The sequence below is a fragment of the Camelina sativa genome, chromosome 16 (genome assembly GCF_030686135.1).
Source record: "Camelina sativa cultivar CO46 ecotype springtype chromosome 16, ASM3068613v1".
NCBI lineage: Eukaryota > Viridiplantae > Streptophyta > Magnoliopsida > Brassicales > Brassicaceae > Camelina > Camelina sativa.
Genome location: NC_141895.1, coordinates 29,314,241 through 29,326,771, shown reverse-complemented (window position 1 = coordinate 29,326,771; position 12,531 = coordinate 29,314,241). Strand labels below are relative to the sequence as shown.

At 38.7% G+C, this 12,531-nt stretch overlaps 2 protein-coding genes and 3 pseudogenes across 9 annotated transcripts; all 5 read left to right on the top strand.

Moving 5' to 3' along the window:
* Positions 1-425: 425 nt before the first annotated feature.
* Positions 426-1,762, top strand: LOC104754096 (F-box/kelch-repeat protein At4g23580 pseudogene; annotated as a pseudogene). Its single transcript, XR_015585480.1, has one exon. The product of XR_015585480.1 is annotated as an F-box/kelch-repeat protein At4g23580 pseudogene (transcript).
* Positions 1,763-2,261: 499 nt separating this feature from the next.
* On the top strand, positions 2,262-4,078 carry LOC104752740 (putative aldo-keto reductase 6; annotated as a pseudogene). The gene is made up of 5 exons (XR_015585086.1): positions 2,262-2,669; positions 2,763-2,966; positions 3,142-3,314; positions 3,388-3,490; positions 3,618-4,078. The product of XR_015585086.1 is annotated as a putative aldo-keto reductase 6 (transcript).
* Positions 4,079-4,700: 622 nt separating this feature from the next.
* LOC104752739 (putative aldo-keto reductase 4) lies at positions 4,701-7,142 on the top strand. Of its 3 annotated transcripts, XR_015585088.1 has the most exons (6): positions 4,701-5,178; positions 5,357-5,557; positions 6,035-6,207; positions 6,288-6,390; positions 6,483-6,996; positions 7,054-7,142. XR_015585088.1 is itself a non-coding variant. In XM_010474952.3 (5 exons), the coding sequence occupies exons 1-5, from the start codon at positions 4,960-4,962 to the stop codon at positions 6,819-6,821; spliced, it is 1,035 nt and encodes a 344-aa protein (XP_010473254.1). In that variant the 5' UTR covers positions 4,701-4,959; the 3' UTR covers positions 6,822-7,142. The 3 variants fall into 3 exon arrangements, 2 of the variants coding, with proteins under 2 accessions (XP_010473254.1, XP_087349117.1); XM_010474952.3 differs by having other exon boundaries at positions 6,483-7,142; XM_087492991.1 differs by lacking the exon at positions 4,701-5,178 and adding an exon at positions 5,691-5,764 and having other exon boundaries at positions 5,495-5,557; positions 6,483-7,142.
* A 368-nt stretch (positions 7,143-7,510) lies between these two features.
* LOC104752736 (uncharacterized) lies at positions 7,511-10,510 on the top strand. Of its 3 annotated transcripts, none has more exons than XM_087492989.1 (8): positions 7,529-7,657; positions 7,889-8,980; positions 9,072-9,126; positions 9,271-9,416; positions 9,511-9,597; positions 9,706-9,834; positions 9,915-10,018; positions 10,373-10,510. In XM_087492989.1, the coding sequence occupies exons 1-8, from the start codon at positions 7,607-7,609 to the stop codon at positions 10,431-10,433; spliced, it is 1,725 nt and encodes a 574-aa protein (XP_087349115.1). In that variant the 5' UTR covers positions 7,529-7,606; the 3' UTR covers positions 10,434-10,510. The 3 variants fall into 3 exon arrangements, with proteins under 3 accessions (XP_019094176.1, XP_087349115.1, XP_087349114.1); XM_087492988.1 differs by having other exon boundaries at positions 10,358-10,492; XM_019238631.2 differs by lacking the exon at positions 10,373-10,510 and having other exon boundaries at positions 7,511-7,657; positions 9,915-10,250.
* Positions 10,455-12,373, top strand: LOC104752737 (putative aldo-keto reductase 3; annotated as a pseudogene). The gene is made up of 5 exons (XR_015585085.1): positions 10,455-10,676; positions 10,776-10,978; positions 11,388-11,560; positions 11,637-11,739; positions 11,836-12,373. The product of XR_015585085.1 is annotated as a putative aldo-keto reductase 3 (transcript).
* Positions 12,374-12,531: the final 158 nt, after the last annotated feature.

Here is a 12,531-nt window from a genome sequence, read left to right as displayed (position 1 = left end):
TATTTAAACCCACAGAACAAGTGGGATATTTTTATAGTTTAATAAAAAAAAGTCAATGAATTTAAAGAAACTAAACATTTTTCATATATATATTTATTATATTTTACTATATCAATTTAAAAGCCACACGACGCGTGGGATATTTTCTAGTTTATTACTATAAAATAATCGATGTATTTAAAGCAGCTAAACATTTTAATATAGATTTCTCAAATTTTACTATATCATTTTTTAGAGTTTAATATAAAAATTCAAAGTATTTAAAGCAGCTAAAATGTTTTCATATATTTATCATATTTTACTATATATATCTTAAAGCAACGTGACGCGTGGGATATTTTCTAGTGTTCCATATTTATGTAATTGCACCCCTATAAATTTTTCTTTGTTTTAGATAATTTTAATTTTTTTTGAAAGATAAGAAACCTTAAACACAACCATGAACCATGGAGAAGAGCCAGCCATTCAAAGAGATATGATTCTTCCTGATGATGTGCTCTTAAAGTGCTTAGCTTGCGTCTCAAGAATCCACTACCCAACTCTCTCCTTAGTCTGTAAGAGATTTCGCACTCTCATTGCTTCAACAGAGCTTTACCAAACTCGAACCCTCTTGGGCCGGGCCGAGAGTTCTCTCTATGTGTGCTTGCGTTTCGGTACCGATTCCCAACTATTATGTTGGTTCATTCTCTGCCAGAGACCAAATAGCTCCAGAAAAGTTTTGGTCCCGATTTCATCACCCAAATCTTACTCTATATCCCTTCCTAGTGTTGCAGTGGTTGGTCCTAGTATCTATGTCATTGCTGGAGGAATAAATAATAATGCTTCGTCTACAGTTATGGTCATGAACTCTTGTTCTCACACATGGCGTGAGGCTCCAAGCATGTTGGTGGCCCGCATGTGCCCATCTGCTTGCACCTTCGATGGGAAAATATATGTAAATGGAGGTTGTGACAATATCGATTCAACGAACTGGATGGAGGTTTTTGATACGAAAACCCAAACTTGGGAGTTCTTACAGATCCCTAGCGAGGAGATATGCGGAGGCTCTTATTACCGAAGTGCAAGGTATGAAGGAACCATCTATGTGAGGTCTGAGGCAAAAAATGTGACTTACAAGCTGCATAAAAGTAGATGGAGGTCGGCAGACTTATCCATGAACTTGAGATGGGGATGGTCATTATCTTATTGTGTGATAGAGAACGTTTTCTACTCTTTTGGTGGTGATTGTGGGATCTGTTGGTTTAATCCGAAAGAAAGAGTATGGAAAACTTTGAAGGGTTTGGAAGGACTGCCTAGCTTGCCTATTTGTTATGAAAAAGTTAAATTGGCTGATCATTGTGGAAAAATGGCGATTTTGTGGGTGGAGTATGTGTCTGTTGATAAGGAGAAACTGATTTGGTGTGCGGAAATTGCGATTGAAAAACGCCAGAATGGAGAAATTTGGGGGACGCTCGAGTGGTTTGACAATGTGTTCACATCAAATGAGCCAAACCTTTTAGTGCATGCTCTTACTAGTACAGTTTGTTGAATGACTCATTCATCCATGCATTAATATATCATCTTGTTTTTATTTTCCCCTTTTTAATCACTCCTGAAGATTAAAGACTTTTTTGCATAGGCATAAGAATCGTACGTTCGATTTTCGAATGAACTAATGAATTTGGTTTGTGTGTAATCTATATAAAGAACAAAGGCATGGTGAGAGCTTTTTATATATTTTTCTTTGTGATCAATTATTCAATTTTATGGCTTCAGAACTGAAACTGGAAAGTGCAAGTTTTCAAAAAATTTATACTCGGTTTCATCTATTTGTCTTTTTATCTCTGTTGACCTGTGATCCCTAGTTAAAAGATCATTGAGATTTGGATGGAATAAGAGGGAAGTGAGATGACTACTCGAGCATCCTTGTTTTTACAATCAGTATAGTTTCATTTGAATCTCATGAGAAATTTATTCAATCCGTTATAAATCACATAACTCATTGCAAAACGTCCCAAAAGAGACAACAAATTTTATATAGCTAATCATGATTCCAACTACTGTCTTTGTTTGAATCTTCTTGGAGCGGTCCAAATTAAAAATTCCAAAAGAACGTACGTACTTAAATGATTTTGGAAAACATAAGGATGATTAGTGTTGATATGAAATCACCAATGACGTCAAAGTTTATAGAATTTTTTTATATTCCTTTGGATCATTTAACAATTTTTTTTATAATAAAAATAAAACATACAAATGAAGACTACAATTTTGTATTTTGTCCACTTTGCTTTCTTTATTTGACTTAATCAAAAACTCTAGAACACTGTCAGTAATGGCGAGGCGGTGATCGTTGTTTTATCTTCCACTCCACTCCACTCCCCTATAAATTCTCACTCGAATCTGCTTTCTCAATTCACTAAAACATATATTTTTCTTAAATCTTCTAAAGATTTGATTCATCAATGGCAGAGGAAGCTTGCAGAGTGAGGAGAATAAAGCTTGGAAGGCAAGGCCTTGAGGTTTCCGCTCAGGGACTTGGCTGCATGGGTCTCTCCGCCTTCTACGGTGCTCCGACACCTGAGACTAACGCCGTCGCTCTCCTCCTTCACGCCATCAACGCCGGCGTCACTTTCCTCGATACCTCTGACATCTACGGGCCCGAGACAAACGAGCTGCTCCTGGGAAAGGTAACCAAATCAGCCACTAGAACTAGGGTTTATGCTGGTTTAGGGTTATTATCAATCATCAAGCTTTGTTTTTTGTTTTGTTTTTGGTGGCAGGCTTTGAAAGATGGGTTGAGGGAGAAAGTGGAGTTAGCAACAAAATTTGGGATCACTACTTCTGAAGATGGGAAATTTGGTTTCAGGGGTGATCCAGAGTATGTGAGGTTTGCTTGTGATGCAAGTTTGAAGCGTCTTGGGGTTGCCTCTATTGATCTTTATTACCAGCATCGAATTGATACAACTCTTCCCATCGAAGTCACGGTATGGCTTCATGTTTTAATATCTAATCCAACTTGCGTACAGTGCTACTTATGTGCTACTTATGTATCTCATACAACACCAAAAATTCCATAATGCTCTGTTTTTTGTTCTGTTTTTGGTTTCTTTATAATTTGGTTTGCTCTATGTTGCTGTTGAACTTATGGTTTGGGTGAAGATGGGAGCACTGAAGAAGCTAGTCGAAGAAGGTAAAATAAAGTATATTGGTTTGTCTGAAGCTTCAGCTTCAACTATCAGAAGAGCACATGCTGTTCATCCGCTAACCGCTGTGCAGATAGAATGGTCTTTATGGTCGAGAGACGTGGAAAATGATATCATTCCTACCTGCAGGTGTGAGATAATTACTTTCCTCTTCGTTTACATGCTTACTAGTTCTATAACCTGTCTCCTTTATTTTCTCTAGGGAACTCGGGATTGGAATTGTAGCTTATAGCCCTCTAGGAAGAGGCTTCTTCGCATCCGGACCCAAGCTTGTCGAGAATCTGGACCAAGATGACTATCGAAAGGCAAGTACTTGATTGATTCAGTTCTCTGTTCCGTAACTCAACACTGTACTTGATTTCTTTGGATCACATTCCATGCATTGTAGTCATATTAGTATGTTAATGTTTTTTTGATATTGCTCTGTCACAGGGTCTACCGAGATTCCAACAGGAGAATCTAGACAACAACAAGATTCTATACGAGAAAGTCCAAGCGATGGCGACAAAGAAAAGCTGTACTCCTGCACAACTAGCTCTCGCGTGGGTTTCACCACCAAGGAGACGATGTTTGTCCCATTCCAGGAACCTCTAAGATCCAAAACTTGAACCAAAACATTGGAGCTTTATCCGTGAAGCTCACTCCTGAAGAGATGGTTGAGCTTGAAGCCATTGCTCAACCAGAATCCGTGAAAGGAGAACGGTATGACAACAACATGGTTACTTACAAGGACTCAGAGACTCCACCACTGTCTTCTTGGAAAGCAACATAAAATACATGTTTGATAACTTGTTTGAAAGGTTATGCACTTTGGCCAAATTGTTATCATATCGTCCCGAAGGTGTGTGTGCGAGTTTGCAATAAGAAAGATTCAGTGCCTTCGAAAGAATAAAGTTTTTATATTTTTTTTTATTACATTAACAGATCAAGAAGTCAAACTGAAGAACAGATAATGTCACTTTATTTTGAGAAGGATACAGAGTTTAAAAAAAACATTTCACGGAACATGCTATGCGGTTGCCTATCCTATATATATACATTCCCTTGACAACGGTTCTTGCAAGAATCACATAATGGTCGAGTAATATTAGATTTACGAAGAATTTGAACCTGCTTCCACCATTTATAGTTATAGTGACCGGGCTTCTTCATATATGGGTCTCCACCAATCAAACATTACAAGTTAAGGAAGTTTGTCTAGGAAAAAGAGTGAGAGGATGGTCATTCTTTTTTGGGTTGTCTATCAAAAAGGGTATGGGTTTCATTGCACATATTGGATGCATAAAAGTCTGGCAAATTGGCATGTTGTTCACATATTTTGTTACAAAACTAAAGAAAAAAAAGTAGTTTTACAAAAATAAATCATACTATGTCATTTGATTTACTTTAATTTAATGGAGGTAGAAAGTTTAAGTTGACCAGTTAAATATAATAAAGTATCACATCTTAAATAGAAATATATAATAACCTCTCTTCATGATTATTATAAATTTTGAAGATTATTTCTCGCTAGTTAAATAATTTGGTCAGACATAGTATCTGACTATTTTGGTTAACAAGTTCAATTTTGTTTTCGTAAGAGAGTGCACCAAACCTGCCAAAAAAGCGACACACGGCTTTTTTTTCTTCATCATCATCATCACACCATTCAGACCCACCAAACCTCAACAACAACTCCCACTCAGACTCATACAGCCTCTACAAGACTCACATAGAGAAACGAAGAGACAGAGAGAGAGAGAGAGAGAGAGAGACACAGCTGTGATAGAGATTCATGGCGACTTGTGGAGTGAGGAGGATGAAACTAGGAAGCCAAGGTCTTGAGGTTTCAGCGCAAGGCCTTGGTTGTATGGGCCTCTCTGCTTTCTACGGTGCTCCCAAGCCGGAAACAGAGGCCATCGCTCTCATCCACCATGCTATTCACTCCGGTGTCACTTTTCTTGACACCTCTGACATTTACGGTCCTGAGACCAACGAGGTTCTCCTCAGCAAGGTTCGATTTTTATCATTCCCTTCCTCGATCTTCGATTTGATATTTGACTTTCAGCTATCAAGGTTCGATCTTTGATTTGAGTTTAGAACGATTTTAGATATGGGAATTGGCCCTTTTGATTCGTTGAGATGTTGGAATGATTTCGATGTTGAGAAAGTTCGGATTTTTTTTTTGTCAGGCACTCAAGGATGGGATGAGAGAAAAAGTTGAACTTGCGACCAAATTTGGAATCAGCTATGCAGAGGGAAAGAGGGAGGTGAGAGGGGATCCCGCCTATGTGAGGGCTGCTTGTGAGGCCAGTTTAAAGCGGCTAGATGTTGCCTGCATTGATCTCTATTATCAGCATCGGATTGATACTCGTGTCCCTATTGAAATCACTGTAAGCCCCTCTTCTTGTCAATCTTCCTTCCTGGTTTTGCAACTTTCTGATGAAATGGGAGTTATATAGTTCACTACTTTCAAGAGAAATCTCAGTGAGCTTTACGTCTTGTCTTTGTATATCGGACTAATAGGGTCGAAGACAATAGATTGGAGATGATGTTTCCTGCTTTGAAGTTGCTAGCTTATTCACGAAGAACAATGATTGGTGAAATGATCTTTAACTGAACGAACCTGAGGCTTTCTCATCTATTTTCATCTATAAGTGCTCTCCTAATTTAAAGCCAGCCTGTGAAGATATGGTGCTCTTTAGGCTTATTAGTCATTTAGTCACTTAAAGTGTTTTATCATCTGCTCTTAGGATTTTTCTTTTGCAGAGACTCTGTTACGGTTGTTTCTGGTTCTAATTCCTGACCTTTATAGAAAGCTGGCATCTTTTGCTCAACTTGACCATTTTTTTTTGTTTGTCAATGCCAAGATGGGAGAACTGAAGAAGCTGGTTGAAGAGGGTAAGATAAAGTACGTTGGTTTGTCTGAAGCCTGTGCCTCATCTATCAGAAGAGCACATGCTGTTCACCCAATTACTGCCGTACAGTTAGAATGGTCCTTGTGGACGAGAGATGTGGAAGAAGAAATCATTCCGACCTGCAGGTATTCATATTTCGTCCTCAATTTCATAATGCTCTATCTATCAATCATGTAACTTCTTCATAATCTCTTTCCTTCTTCAGGGAACTTGGGATAGGGATTGTTGCTTACAGTCCTCTAGGACGAGGTTTCTTTGCATCTGGACCCAAGCTTGTTGAAAACTTAGACAAGGATGACTTCAGAAAGGCAAGTATATAGAATTTGTGACTTATTTGTTATTGAGCCTTAGCTCAGCTGTGGATTAATCAAAGGACTTTATACAAAATCAATTACTGCAGGCTCTACCAAGATTCCAAGAGGAAAACTTAGACAACAACAAGATCGTTTATGAGAAAGTTTGTGCAATCTCGGAAAAGAAAGGATGCACTCCTGCACAACTAGCTCTTGCATGGGTTCACCACCAGGGAGATGATGTTTGTCCCATCCCAGGAACCACTAAGATCGAAAACCTCAACCAGAACATTGGAGCTTTATCAGTGAAACTCACACCCGAAGAGATGACTGAGCTTGAGGCCATTGCCCAACCAGGTTTTGTGAAAGGAGAAAGATACACGGCTATGATGCCCACTTTTAAGAACTCGGAGACACCACCATTGTCTTCTTGGAAAGCCGCTTAAAACCGCTGAAGTTTTTATGGTTGTGGTGGGTTCATGAAATTGAACTGGTCTAACATATGTCAGCCATATCAAGGTAATAAACGAGATGTGTCTTCGAGGGAGTCGATTATGGTGAGTTCACTCCCAGGGAAACCCAAAACTATAATAATGGCTTGAAGAATAAATAATGTATAGAGTTCCCCAAGGGAAACCCAAAACTATAATAATGGCTTGAAGAATAAATAATGTATAGAGTTCCCCAAGTGAAAACTTCAGTTTACATTTCATACTTTGTAACCAAACTCTATAAAGAAAGAAAGACTATCTATAACTTGCACTCAAGGATACTATCGTTATATATTCGACTAAGGTCAAGTGAGAACTTCTTTATAGTGTTACAGCCTTGTAAAGCCGATGTTTGATCCACAAAATCATGGAAACACTTATGAAGCGTACACAGTTTTTGTTTTCTCCTCACGAGCGTAGACAGTTTATAAATATCTCCAGGGTCAGGGAGCAAAAGGATGGAATTGATGGAGATTAATTACCAATTTAAATTACTTCTGTTTCCTTAATTACCTATATAGAGATTTTAATGGTATAATACTAAAAACTCAATTTCGGTTTAGTTAAACTTGGTTGATTTCTTTTGGTTTAACTAAACCGGGATTGGGAATGTTAGAATTGTACCAACCATTCATCAACCCAACTCCACTCAATAGTCAAATAGTATACAGACAGTCTCAGCTCTTCTCCTTCGGTTTAAGAAGAAAGCATAAACCAAGCTCTTCTCTTCCAGTTCAACAATGGAAGGTCTTCGAGAATCTCAGCATCTCTTCGTCAATAAGAACCACGTCGTGCGTCTCGCTCTCCGTCTTTTCATCTAATACATTTCCTTATCTCTGTGTTGCGTATTTGATGTTATCATCATCCCAATTTAGGATTTTTTTAGTCAATTTCTGCTACACGAAACCCTAAAATGATACATCCTCTTCAGTAGATTAACAACTCCGTGGTTGAACAAGCTTTTTTGCCCTTATTTGCACAAAACCCTTTTTTCTGATTTAGTCTTTGTGTCACAATGACAGGATGGTTCTGTCAAAATAATTCCTGGTGAAGATGAAACATCAGAGAGTTCAAATCCAAAAAGAAAAGTTGAAAGCCTCTTTTGTGTCATGAGAAAGAGAACTTGTAGGCACAAGTATGTAAATGATGATGATGATGATGATGATGATGATATGTTTCTGGAGTTAGATAGTAATGCACAGATAGGTGTTGATGGTGAAAGTGACTTCTGGTTTGAAAATCTTGGGGATAATCCTTTAGATGAGGGTTTGGTTGTAGACGAATGCTGCTGTGGCAGTGACACAGACCTATCTGAATGTTCTGAATTTGATGTTATATCAGAACATGTTCTAGACGACAGTGATTTGTTCACCGGATGGAAATTTCTGTCTGTATGGTCTGATGAGGATGAGGGAACTCTGGTTAGTAAGTGTTCTTCAGAAACTTTGAATTCTATCTTGTTGTTATCTCCTGATGAGAATGGTGCAAGGTTTAGTCATAGCAATGACACCTCTCTCTTCCATTCTGAACGGAAAGAAGATCATATATTATGTGTCCCTGGGGATTGTGATGATATTTTGGAGTGCTGTGTCAGCAAAGAAGATCCAGTAGTCCCATGCAGTTCTGATATCTTCGAGAATGATGGCGATAATTCAGCTGCAAATGAGTTTAGTTGTGGAGATGTCATCAACATGCAGGGGTCTATGGAGCTAATGTGCATTGATGATGATGAGCTTATGCCGTATGAACCAGTACCGCTCTGCATTGTTCCTCCTAATGGTTGGGAAAGCAATTTGCCAGAAACCTGTTCACTTCATCAGATTGACTGTGAGTACAACGGTCATGATGATAATATTGGTCTTGAAGTCTCTCCATTACCTTTAACAAAAACTCTTGAAAGACCTAGTAGGCCCTGGTCAGTTTGTGGCTCTATAGCTGCAGTCAGAAACTTGCCTCTAATGGAAGATAGCTCAGATGCCTGTAGATCTTTGGGTGAACAGTTAGATGTAAATGTTAATAGCTCTGAGGACAAGTACGCAGAACTTGCTCAAACCCCATCAACTCTATATCAGGAAGAAGTGGATGGTGAAGATGAGATTGACATTGATGCAATGGTAAACCCCTGACTACTCTTTACACTAGCATGTCACAAATTATCCTTTAATGTATTTTCGGATTTCTGACATCACATGAAACTATCTCCAGATTCACAAACTGAATCTAGTCCCAGATGATTCAGATTCATGCTTCAACAGGGAAGGTAAACCATATGGCTTTTGATGTCCAGTCAATCATGTAACTAGTTAACACTGTTGCATCCAAAAGGATTGTAAAGAAATACAGTTATGCATGTCTCTCTCAAACTATAGTTATCTCAATTATGGTTTCGCTTCATGATACCTAGAATGGAACACGTCTAAGCACCCAAGACATGCATTAATTGGATTGGAACAGTGCACAAGAACTTCATTGCGGAGAGCAATTATGTTTCATGGGGCAATTGCTGTCCTGCATTGTCGTCATTCAAAGCATTTTGTCAGAAAACACGAGGTATGTTAGACAAATCAGTTTCTTCTGTCTTGATGTTATCATGCCGTATCAAGTCCTCTTAGTTACATGACATATGATCATTTATTTTTCATAGGTGATTATTGGGAGATCATCTGATGGCTTGAATGTTGACATTGACTTGGGTAAATATAATTATAGGAGCAAGATATCTCGGCGTCAGGTGATCCTCTTTCCAAATTAAAACTCGTTCACTATTAAGTTCCTATCACCACCTTGCTAATTAGTTGCTAATGTGCTATACTTTTCTTTCTCCATATTTTTTACAAAGGCATTGGTTAAGCTAGAGAACAACGGATCATTCTCTCTAAAGAACCTTGGAAAGCAACATATCCTTGTAAATGGAGAAAAAATCGATCCAGGACAGATTGTAACCCTCACATCGTGTAGTTCAATTGATGTAAGCACAAGCTTATGCTTTGTACAAGTGTGTGTAACTGTTTATGCATCTTTCTATAACCAAACTCCCAAGTTTTGCAGATCAGAGGAATAACATTTATGTTCAAAGTTAACGAAGAAGCAGTGAGACAGTTCTTGAAGACCAACACAAGGAGAAAGAGTGAGGATGACACCAAATTCAGATGGTGCGGATAGATTCTGACATTCTGTTAATACCTTCTGCTCTACCATTCTCTGCATAGTCTTAATTATTTATAAATCCCACCTGGCTTAGTATCAGGAGTTTAGTCGAGTGATCCCATCGTATCAGTGTTAATGCCTTGAAGATTTAAACTATTGTATAGAGTTCCCTAAGTTCTTCAAATTAACATTTCATTACATTTTGACCAAATCTCTATCAGAAAGATCTGTTCTGTACCTCTTACAAGCTAAGGCTAACCCAGCTCTTAAATCCATGGTTATCTTTGGTTAAATAAAATGTTGCTGGTTTCTTTTGGTTTAAATCATTGGTTTAATTAAACCAGGATTTTAACTTTTAGTGATCCATCGTCATCACATCAGCACTCCACTCAATTCAAAATTCTCTGTAAAAAGAGATAGAGAGAGGTGTTACAGTAATCTATGGCGACGACTGCCGGAGTGAAGAGGATTAAGCTGGGAAGCCAAGGCTTCGAGGTATCGGTGCAAGGACTTGGTTGCATGGGCCTCACAGGTCATTACGGTGCTTCAAAGCCGGAAACTGACGCCATCGCTCTCCTCCACCACGCTATTCACTCCGGCGTTACTTTCTTTGACACCTCCGATATGTATGGCCCTGAGACCAACGAAGTTCTCCTCGGAAAGGTTTGATTTTTCGAAATCCCCCAAAATCTGCGATTTGATCTTGTTTCATTTGATTGGTTAAATTGGGCAATAAAGAACGATTTTTTTAAAATTTGTTAGGCTCTCAAGGATGGGGTGAGGGAGAAGATGGAGCTTGCGACCAAATTTGGAATCAGTTCTGTAGAGGGGGAAGAGAGAGATAAAGGGAGATCCTGCTTATGTTAGGGCTGCTTGTGAGGCTAGTTTGAAGCGGCTTTGATGTTGCTTGCATTGATCTTTATTATCAGCATCGTGTAGATACTCGTGTCCCTATCGAAATCACTGTAAGCCTTCTTACTTTTGGAAGTTACATAGTTCAATACTTCAGGGGTGTTTGAGTTTATCTCAGTGAGCTTCGCATCTTTGGCTTGGTATATGTTCGGACTAATTGAGTTGAAGAAGATAGGTTTTGGATATGATGTTTTCTGCTAAATTTAGGTTACTCTATATGATCTTTAAATTTGAGGTTCTGTCATCTACTTATTATATTAAAAATCCAGCTTCTACGGATAGGGTAGTCATTTTTCCTTCCAATGTGTGATCTTTATCATCTCCCCTAATGATTTTTCGTTTGACTAGACTCCTTACGGGTTGGTTTCGAGCTCTCTAGTTTGTTTGCCAAACTTCTTGACCTTATAGAAAGCCGGCACCTCTTGCTAAACTTTACAATTTTTTTTGTTTTTCAATTCTAAGATGGGAGAATTGAAGAAGCTGGTTGAAGAGGGTAAAATAAAGTACATTGGTTTGTCTGAAGCCTCTGCCTCAACTATCAGAAGAGCACATGCTGTTCACCCAATTACTGCCGTGCAGTTAGAATGGTCTTTGTGGACGAGAGACGTGGAAGAAGAAATCGTCCCTATTTGCAGGTATTCATATTTCTCCTCAATTTCATGATGCTCTATCCATCAGTCATGTAACTTCATAATCTCTTTCCTTCTTCAGGGAACTTGGGATAGGTATTGCTGCTTACTGTCCTCTAGGACGAGGTTTCTTTGCATCTGGACCCAAGCTTGTTGAGGATATGGACAATGATGACTTCAGAAAGGCAAGCATATAGGCTTTGTATGATTTGTTTGTTGATGAGCCTTAAATAGCCTATGGTAGTAAATCAAATGACTTTATACAAACTCAATTATTGCAGGCCCTACCAAGATTCCAACAAGAAAACTTAAACCACAACAAGATTCTCTATGAGAAAGTATGTGCGATGTCTGAGAAGGGTGCACTCCTGGACAACTAGCCCTGGCATGGGTTCACCACCAGGGAGATGATGTTTGCCCCATTCCAGGAACCACTAAGATCGAAAACCTCAACCAGAACATTGGAGCTTTATCAGTAAAACTCACTCCCGAAGAGATTTCTGAGCTCGAGTCCATTGCTCAACCAGAGTCTGTGAAAGGAGAAAGATACATGGCCACAGTGCCAACCTTCAAGAACTCCGACACTCCACCATTGTCTTCTTGGAATGCTGCCTAAAATACCTGATAGTTTCTCTGGCCAAACAGATGGTTATAAGAGTTTAAGGTGGCTCTGATCAAAGGATGATTTATGTAAAGAGTATATTATTTCTTCTCATCCTATATACTTTGACTAGTCTCTGCATAGCCTCAGTGACTAATATATAAGCATGATTTAGTCACCTAATGCCAATAAATGAGTGATCCCATCATATTTGAACATTTCACCTCCTTCCATAGATCTAAAGGAGAGAGCCAGCCAGTGATTTGGAGCCTTTGCTTGCAAGTGGCAACAGTTGCACATTATATCCCAAGGATAAACTTTTGCATAGATTATAGAATTCCCCAAATGAAAAATGTCTTCATACATTGGGATATGA

Excerpts from the sequence above, each read along its gene's own strand:
- LOC104752739 (XM_010474952.3), top strand. The coding sequence starts at position 4,960 with ATGGCGACTTGTGGAGTGAGGAGGATGAAACTAGGAAGCCAAGGTCTT. Across the intron at positions 5,179-5,356 it reads ACGAGGTTCTCCTCAGCAAG|GCACTCAAGGATGGGATGAG; the intron begins GTTCGATTTTTA and ends TTTTTTTGTCAG. Across the intron at positions 6,391-6,482 it reads ACAAGGATGACTTCAGAAAG|GCTCTACCAAGATTCCAAGA; the intron begins GCAAGTATATAG and ends CAATTACTGCAG.
- LOC104752736 (XM_087492988.1), top strand. The coding sequence starts at position 7,607 with ATGGAAGGTCTTCGAGAATCTCAGCATCTCTTCGTCAATAAGAACCAC. Across the intron at positions 8,981-9,071 it reads AGATTGACATTGATGCAATG|ATTCACAAACTGAATCTAGT; the intron begins GTAAACCCCTGA and ends AACTATCTCCAG. Across the intron at positions 9,127-9,270 it reads TTCATGCTTCAACAGGGAAG|AATGGAACACGTCTAAGCAC; the intron begins GTAAACCATATG and ends CATGATACCTAG.